The following is an 8,383-nucleotide window of genomic DNA, read 5'->3' as shown; positions in this document are numbered from 1 at the left end:
CCCGCCACCCCCACTCTGCCCCTTCATCCTCGCACCAAATCTGGCGGAATCAGGGTGGGTGTCTTAAGCCATAATTATCCCTGGTTATACTACTGTACCGCACCGCGTGCTGGTGTCCGAGCGGGTCTTTCCTACCGACTGTCTCCTTGGCGCCCCATGGCCCCGTGCGAGTATGCAACCCGTCCGCACGCCGGCGTGCGGTGCATACGGGTTGCATACTCGCACGGGGCCCTAAGGCGTCGCGTTGCGTTTGTGAGTCGGTAGGTAGGCAAGCCCGCCCCAACACCTGCATGCGGAACAGTATAACGAAAGGAAGGTATGTTTTGGAACACACTCACCCTATATCAGCCAGCGGAATGTGACTTTGCGGAACGCTGATGCGTATTTTAGCGGTAATTTGACAGGTGACTTGACGGGTGCACTATGCCGTCGTGGCACGCGGGCTTAGTGACGTTACACGGAGCAGGGGCAGCAGCGCCGGCTTGATAAGAGAACAAGGGGCCGCCTCGGGGATGGAGGAGGCTGCGCGCTGCGCCGAGCAGGGGCGTAACTGGGGGTGGGGCGGGCGGGGTGAACGACAGGCAGGCACACCACACCACCCACCCCCGGGCGGGGTGTGGGGCGCGGCGGCTCGAACCGCGGGCTTGGGTAGACCCCTCCGCACCTCCCCGCGCGCGCCCCGCCAGGCGCAGCATCAGCCGCCCCTCTCACTTCCCCCAACGGTCCAGCCCAGCCTCTCACTCTCACTCTCGAGCGACGCGTCACAACAAACCCTACCCCGCGCAGCCACCCCACCTAGGCAGAGAGGGGGGGGGGCTCTCCATTGAATGCCCTCGCCCTCACTCTCGTTCTCACCCGCACCCCTCTCCCCTCCCGCCCTCTTCTTTGCCTCTCGCCCTCGCAGTACAAAGCGATCCGAACGGGGGATTCTGGATTCAGAGGGCGAGCTCCCCTCACCCCCTCCCCACTGCGGCTTCCCCTCGGGAAAAGTGAGAGGCGGGAGGCGGATGCCCTCCGCTGTCGGACAAAGAATATAAAATCCGCGACGGCTGGCCACCCCCACCCCTTTCGAAGAAAGAAAATACATTGCTTTGGGTTGCTATTTTCGAGGGGGTTGGATGCAACCACGCCCCTTTAGTTGACGACAAGCAGCGCCCGATGAGGCCATCGTCAGTGAAACAATGTGCAAAACACTTCCTCGGCAAACGAGCCGCCATCCACCGGCACATAAACGCCGTCGGCTTAACTACTGGTCACTCACCTGCGATGAGCGAAGGGCAGTCCGTCGGTGTCGCTGCACTGGCTCTCCTCGGCTGGCGCGTGCTGGTGCGGCTGGGCCCGGGCGCTTCCCTCTGTCACGGAGGCAGGCAACCCCACCGGCTGCAGGGCGAGGAGAGGCAGGGGGTGGGGGGTTTTCTCTCAGGGTTTCGCCGGCAACGAAGCGGCTTCGTTTTCACTTCAAAAGAACTCGATCGAAATGCTCACGCGTCTCGTCACGCCTCGGCCGAGATGTAGTCTACCGCTCTGGGCACCGCTGGGCCAGCGAGCAGCACGAGCCTGGGACCTCGACCCCTCACGGACACGCAGGGCGCACGTAGGCGCACGCAGGAGAGCAGGAAGGATGCAGGATGCCTCAGGCCCCGCCCCTTGCCGGCATCCACAACAAAACGACTCGCCGCGCCCTCTCCCGGAGCTTGCGAGAACTACCTCGACAGCAGCCGAGATAGTCGACCGAAGGTGTCGATGTCTCGAAATATTCGAGCTCGTAGTCTTTTGTTTCTTCTTTCATGTTTTGTTTTTGTTGTTTGTTGGTAGACAGACAGACAGGTTATGAGAAACAGCAAGAGAAACAGTGGTGTTCGAGCTAAATTTTGAAGTTTTGACCAAATTATCATAGTCTACTGAATAAATAGCAAAAGTAAGTTGTAACTAATGTAACTTGCCGTAGCAGTGCTTATTTAGTGGTTGTTTCATCCCTTTTTTATCAGCAATTTTACCATAAATATTAGTTTGACAAGAACTCTCAGAAGTTTAAAGTCAAAATTTTACAATGTCTATTTTCTTTTGGCTTTTCTCAAAAATTGTGAAATTTTCTTCGTGTAGCTAATTGACATCATACTGTCGAAGTAATTATTTCAATTTTCCATAGGAAATGTTGTAAGTGTCATGAAGGAGACATAACTAATTAACCTACTTGCAGCCCCTTTTTGTTTATGTTTAGACCACTGTTTATAATAGCCTAGATTCTGAAAATCATGGCAATATTTTAAAATGATGAATATCAGACTTACACTTAGACCTTATTTGAGACTTGTAGGTATGTTGAGGTGTTCATTGTGATGATTGTTTTTCAGGTTTACTTGACAATGGGTAGTAGCAGTGCTAGCGAATTGTGCGAGTTGAAGCGGGATGTGATGCTTCTTGAGGTTTGTCCTATCCTATGCAACTGAAATTATGACAATCAATGTAATTTATGAAACTCATTTTTAAATCTAATTATCAGGTGGAGAAACTGCTCTACGAAACCGAAAAGCTGAAAGAAGAAAGAGATAACATGCGCCAGGAAAAAGAAATGTTAGAACTTGAGCACCAAGTACTACTGCGTGAAAGAGAAAGACTTGAGGTAGAGTTAGCTAAGCAAAATCTTCGAGGCAATGGAGCTTCAAACCGCCCTTCCACATCAGACAGGGGCCCTTGAACATTAACAATTCTTTACTGGTGACTTCTTTTGTCTGTGATTTTTAACTTAGTTATGAAGTGAATATTAGATTTGAACTACTAATCGCATCAGCTCTGCAAGGGCATTTCAAGTGCTCAATATTTGTGAGCTAGATCAATTCTTGCATGTTAATGGAACCTGGTATAATTTGAAGAAGAAGGCCAAAACAGGATTGCTCATGAAAGAACAGCTTTCCTTTTGGTTTTTCTTTTGATTTACATCTCTATGATAAGTCATATGTTCAAAACAGGTTACTTTCAGTCATTTATGAGTCATTTGTGATGGTATTTGGTATATTTTACTAATGGGCTGGTGCACATGTGTGCTGTTAAGAAATCTTGTTTTGGAGTAATTTTGTACTGTATCTACTTTCCCACAGTAACATATTTTATTTTATTCAACTCAAACATACATAGTGGTAATTTTCTTTGTCCATCTGGATGTGTATTTTAAGACTGCCATTAAAATCCCCTCTGACTATTGATTGGTAAATAAACTTACAAATTTAAATGGTTGGATGTCTTAATGCTGTTTTAATTTCCTAAAAGGCCAGCTTAATTTTTTTAAAGAGTTCTTGTGAATAAATAAGATTTTGGTTCACAAGGCCGTTAAGAATAAATAGTCACTTACATAATATGAAATCCAACTGTCATGACATATTTTGTAAATGTTAAGAGCTCTCATTGTTTACACTTCTACAATTAGACATATTCACAGTACAGTACAATAGTAAATGATGCAACATAACAAAAAATTATTATATTTGTACATCACATTTGATCAGTTAGGCCTAATGTGGCAATGGATACATTTGCCATCTGCTTGCCTCCTTGCGTTAAAGTAGGTATTTGTTGCTTTTAACACCCTCATTTTAAAACATTCATCTAATCCTACTAGATTTTGCTATTGAAATATATCAAAAAGAACGATAATTTGTACATATCACATAATAAAAGTCCAAGAACAAATTAATGATATAACTTGGATATCATGAGGCACAGTTATGACATTTTCTTGTAACAATGCAATCTAAATCCAAACAAATCAAGACTGGGATATCACACATTTCCTAGTTCCTGGACTTATGAGGTTGGCATCTGATACTATTTTACCAACAACACTGAATAAATATTTTTGATAATTCATCTTAAATAATGAAAACCTTACAATTTACTGACTATAATGCCAAGGCTTTGAACCATTCCAGCCATTGCCTAGAAACTTACTGGTAAATATCTTATATTTATTATGCTTAGAGAGTATCAAGTATGTGAAGTGGTGAAATCTTAGAAGCAAAAAGCTCACATAAATATCAACCCTTCTCCTGATTTACACCTATTTGCGGCTTCACAGCCTCCTCTTTCATTTCAGTTAAACTTGGGTTGATTAATTAAGTCTTATCCAATGTGAGGACCTAAGCCAACTCACAATACAATATTTGAGCATTCAAGAAAACATAAACTACTTACGATATTTAAGTATAATCATGCAAATAGTAATTAAACCTGCGGCCCATAGTCCTGTTACAACGAAACCAATGTACACCTGAGGTTCGGTTAGTCCCCAGCCTCTGAGCATTATATTTCGAAGTGATGTAGTAGATAGTGTAACTGGTAGACAAAGTGCAATCCAACGTAGAACTGTCGACATTCCTTCTAATGGCCAAATTACCCCTGCAATGTACAATTTAATTATTGCATCCGGTTCAAAGAATATTTCACTTGAAAATGAAAGGAGCAGTACTTACCACTTAATAAAATTATTGGGTAAAAGCTACCCAGGGATAAAAAGTTGGCTGTTGTTACAGTTTCACATGATACCGAAACAAAAAACCCTGTTCAAAGAGAAAATAAGAGGAAACCCACATTATTGTATTGTTACTTTGAAATTCATAGTACTGAAAAAGTAATATCTCATTACTGAAAAACATACCAAAGCACATTCCAGTCATTCCAGTAATAAAGACAAGGAAAATAACGTCACCCATGTGCCCAGCACAAGGAACTTTAAACACCAAGAACATCATGATGAGAGCAAGGGCAGCTTGAATACCCATAAGAACACCTTGTGTAACCACATGGGCAAGTAATGACTCCCATGCTGTCACTCCTGTATATTTCATGAAAGAACACGTGAGATGGAGAAAAGACACAGAAGGAGAGCACTTTAACGTAATTGAATTATTCTTTACCTGCAACTAAACTTCGGTCCCACAATCCTTCTTGTTTCTCAGTAATCATTACCGTCGCAGTGAGACCAGTGGTCAAGAAAAATATCATCCTGAAAAACGAAAGATAAATTTTACATTTCACTCCATCTATAACTCGCCGCCCGACCTTGCAGCCAGAAACGCCTTGCACTTCGGCAGACCCGCAAGACGGCCATGTCGCGCCGGGCGGCCTACCCTGTCTATGACAGGCGGTCCTTACGTGAGGATGATGCCCGGGGCGGCGAACACGGCGAAATTAGGGTTCTCCACGCCGTACACAGGCTCCTCGAAGTGCACGGGGATCTCGCCTATCTTGGGGTTGGCGTGGCAGGTGCTCAAAAGGTCCCTGGAGAAGGCGTGGTACGAGTCGACGATGCTCTTGGTCATGATGGTGCCCAGCTGCCGGTTCGACATGTCCAGCCAGATGGGGATCTCGCCCTGGTCCACCTCCTCGGCCGTGAGCTCGGAGCCGTAGCGCCGCCGTGCCTCCAGCCACTCGGTGAAGTTGGGTCCGAAGTGCAGCACGCCGATAGAGTCGCCGGCCCGGGACACGTTGAGCGCCTCGCCCTTCTCCTTGTAGAAGACCTGGTGCGCCATGCGGTGGTCGAGGTAGCCCAGGAAGGCGCAGGACAGCATCCGCACCGAGCAGTTCCCCACGGGCTGGCCGTAGTCGTCATCCGTGCCACCCGTGTACGTGGAGCCCGGCTTGCCGAACAGGGAGCTGTACTCGTCGCAGGTGGACAGGTTCATGGCGTACAACTCCTCGTTGACGACGCTCAGCTGCAGCCCCTGGGGGTCGCCGCCAATGGCCGTGAAGAACACCCCCACCTCCAGCACCGGGAAGATGAAGATGAAGCCGAGTGCGCTGCGGGCAAGAGCGTGCTGCGTTAGTTTGTCTGCTCGTGAGCACGGCGCGCGGGGTATCGCCACGAGTAGCAAAGGGACGCGGCCGGAGGGAAACGATATCGCGGACCGCCGTCGAAAAGGCAAAAATTCGACGTCGATTGGATATCGTTGTTTGAACACAGTGTCGACAGCCGTTTCTGTCAGTAGTTAGGACTCACCCGAGGTGCCGGAGGATGCGGAGGAAGCTCTTGGCCAGCAGCGCCTTGACGTGGCCCTTGAACATGTTGGAGAAGGGCGGCCGCGCTCGCACCGGCACGTCGTACCCGCCACCGTTGCAAGGCTTTCCGTTGTTCTGCGTGCGTCAGATAAAGAGGGCCGTGTGAGAGATATTGAATGGTGTCGTATATCGTCCGGTATCGTCTCTACTTCTTAAGTTAACGGGATGATACTCACGTTCACTGGGAGCTTCCTTAGCGCCAGAGAGTCATTTCCGTTTGGTGAAATCTGAATGAAAAAATAAACAGGTAATAAGCTGGCCACGAACGTTGTAAGTGGTTGTCAGATTCGAAAGTTTTCTTCTAAAACACGACAGAAATCTCGAAACTTTGTCATGTTTTCCCCATTTACCCCATTGATCGGAGTTGCCAGGATTTGCAGTTGGCAGTTGGCGTTTTGTTCTCCAGAAATAACGCTAACGTAACCTGATAATTCGCCTTTAGCTCATCTCCCTCTAGTGAAACAGATAGACAGAAAACCAAACAGACCATCTCCCGGTCGTCTGTGAGGGCTCGTCTAGAAAGTACGTCCGTTTTCCTTTGATTCATTCGGCGAGTTACGGGAGCTCAGCGCCTGCGATATGCAGGGTAGGCCACCCCGCAATACACGCATGCACTGCAGGCACGGTCTTGCCTACCTACCAGGCGCCATGAGAGCTTTGCAGGCAGGTATCGTAACGGCTAATTATGGGCGTACTATCTGGATGCTTTTCAGGCCCACTGGATGGAGCAGCCCTCGAGCGGGCTAAAAGCAGCCCAACTTGTAGAGGTGCGCATGCGACCCGGTACACGGACAGAGTGTCGGCTGGCCTTACTGTGGCGATGTCCCCGTTGGATTGATGCAGGGCCTCGGTGGAGCTGGCCGTCATGGGCAGGGTGCCGGCGCCTTGGTCCACTGAGGCCTGGTCTAGAGCGGCGTCCATGGGGCCCTGGTCGACGGGGCCCTGGTTCGAGCTGAGGATGAGGAACACCTCCTCCAGGGTGGCCGAGCCGTAGCGGTCCAGCAGCTGGCTGGGAGAGTCCTCTGCGAGCAGACGGCCCGCCCGCATGAGCCCTATCTGCAACAGAGAGCGTGTCAGCGTCCCAGTAGCCGAGCGAAGCGAAACGGTGTCAGAAAGACGCCAGTTTTGCCCTTTTTTTGGACAACGTGTCGATATTTTAGCGGTTTCACAGGCACGAGTGCGCGTGACGTCGGACACTCACCGAGTGGGCCTGCTTCGCCTCCTCGATGTAGTGCGTCGTGATGATGACTGTCTTGTGGTCATCTCGAGTGATTTTGACAAGGTAGTCCCAAATTCTGTTTTGAAATTTGAACTTTAGTTAGATCCCCACTTTGGACGCACAGAAACGGAAACAACCTCCTTGGAAGTGTTCCTCTACTCACGCCTGCCGCAGTATGGGGTCTAAGCCGACGGTGGGCTCGTCCAGGATGAGGAGCTCGGGGTCGTGCACTAGGGCAGCGGCGAAGGACACTCTTCTTTGTTGCCCACCACTGCAAAGTACAAGAACAACGACAAACGTGAGCAACCAAGTCAATAGTCCGCATCCGATCCGATCACCGTGCCAAGCCTCCATGTCACCTGCACTCACCTGAGAAGCTTCACGAACTTATTTTTAGGCGGAAGGTCGAGCAGCTGCTGCAGAAAGGCGATGCGCTCCTCGATCTGGTCGTCCGTCATGCCGAAGATCCAGCCGAAGTAGAAGAGCGTCTCCCGGACGGTGAGCTCCCCGACGAGCGCCACCTCCTGCGGCATGTAGCCGATGCGCGGGCCGGGGACGCCGCTGCCGGGCTCGCCGGGCCGGCCGCCCAGCACCCACACGGAGCCCGCGTCCAGGCGCCGCCGGCCCACCGTGCACGACAAGAGCGTCGTCTTGCCGCAGCCGGACGCGCCCAGCAGCCCATATCTGCGGCAGAGGGGAGAGAGAGCGAGGTCATGGAGAGCGTCGACAGTTGCAGTTCCAAGGGTAGAGAAACGCCGCCGTCCTCCGTCATGAAGCCCGGAGCGGAACAAGGGGGGCCATTTACTCGGCAATCACGCCATCCAGCAAGTAGCCCGGCCCGCGGCCCGGCCAGGACAGACGAGCGGACAATCGGGCAATTTGAACAAGACGGCATCGCAGAGATCGTTGTGAATATTGCAAAAGGACCTGGCGGTCAGTGTGCCTGCGTGTGCACGTCCTTGAGCGCTGCTGGCGTGACCGGACATGATCTGTATTTCATCGGGGAGGGAAGGGAATCCCGGACGCACCTGTTGGCGCCGCTCTGCTCCGTGCCGAGGAGGGGTAGTGGTGGTGAGCGCCAAGGGGTGCAGGAGGAGGGGGAGGGGGTGGAAT

General features: G+C 50.4%; 3 protein-coding genes across 4 annotated transcripts in view; 1 reads left to right on the top strand and 2 right to left on the bottom strand.

The window, feature by feature from the left end:
* LOC113208097 (protein-methionine sulfoxide oxidase mical3a) overlaps positions 1-1,568 on the bottom strand; it is a 69,454-nt gene extending 67,886 nt beyond the window's left edge. The window contains exon 1 of one of the 2 annotated variants that reach the window (XM_052275549.1): positions 1,262-1,568. The gene's annotated coding sequence lies outside the window, so the exon portion shown is untranslated. The remainder of the gene's footprint in view (positions 1-1,261) is intronic. The other variant, XM_052275617.1, reaches the window with a different exon arrangement.
* A 185-nt stretch (positions 1,569-1,753) lies between these two features.
* Positions 1,754-3,229, top strand: LOC113208088 (myb/SANT-like DNA-binding domain-containing protein 4). Its single transcript, XM_026424937.2, has 3 exons — positions 1,754-1,918; positions 2,355-2,426; positions 2,504-3,229. The coding sequence occupies exons 2-3, from the start codon at positions 2,367-2,369 to the stop codon at positions 2,696-2,698; spliced, it is 255 nt and encodes an 84-aa protein (XP_026280722.1). The 5' UTR covers positions 1,754-1,918; positions 2,355-2,366; the 3' UTR covers positions 2,699-3,229.
* LOC113208087 (ABC transporter G family member 20-like) overlaps positions 3,069-8,383 on the bottom strand; it is a 6,911-nt gene continuing 1,596 nt past the window's right edge. The window contains exons 2-12 of the mRNA XM_052275638.1: positions 7,640-7,954; positions 7,434-7,541; positions 7,253-7,346; positions 6,865-7,107; positions 6,228-6,278; positions 5,993-6,126; positions 5,149-5,793; positions 4,911-4,999; positions 4,652-4,828; positions 4,467-4,553; positions 3,069-4,392 (exon numbers count right to left, since the gene is read on the bottom strand). Coding sequence (XP_052131598.1) covers positions 4,181-4,392; positions 4,467-4,553; positions 4,652-4,828; positions 4,911-4,999; positions 5,149-5,793; positions 5,993-6,126; positions 6,228-6,278; positions 6,865-7,107; positions 7,253-7,346; positions 7,434-7,541; positions 7,640-7,954 — 2,155 coding nt within the window. The 3' untranslated portion in view covers positions 3,069-4,180. The remainder of the gene's footprint in view (positions 4,393-4,466; positions 4,554-4,651; positions 4,829-4,910; positions 5,000-5,148; positions 5,794-5,992; positions 6,127-6,227; positions 6,279-6,864; positions 7,108-7,252; positions 7,347-7,433; positions 7,542-7,639; positions 7,955-8,383) is intronic.

The sequence above is a fragment of the Frankliniella occidentalis genome, unplaced genomic scaffold (genome assembly GCF_000697945.3).
Source record: "Frankliniella occidentalis isolate FOCC.00 unplaced genomic scaffold, Focc_3.1 Scaffold8, whole genome shotgun sequence".
Classification (NCBI taxonomy): domain Eukaryota; kingdom Metazoa; phylum Arthropoda; class Insecta; order Thysanoptera; family Thripidae; genus Frankliniella; species Frankliniella occidentalis.
Note: the sequence above shows the minus strand (reverse complement) of the source record. Positions and strands in the feature narration are given on the sequence as shown.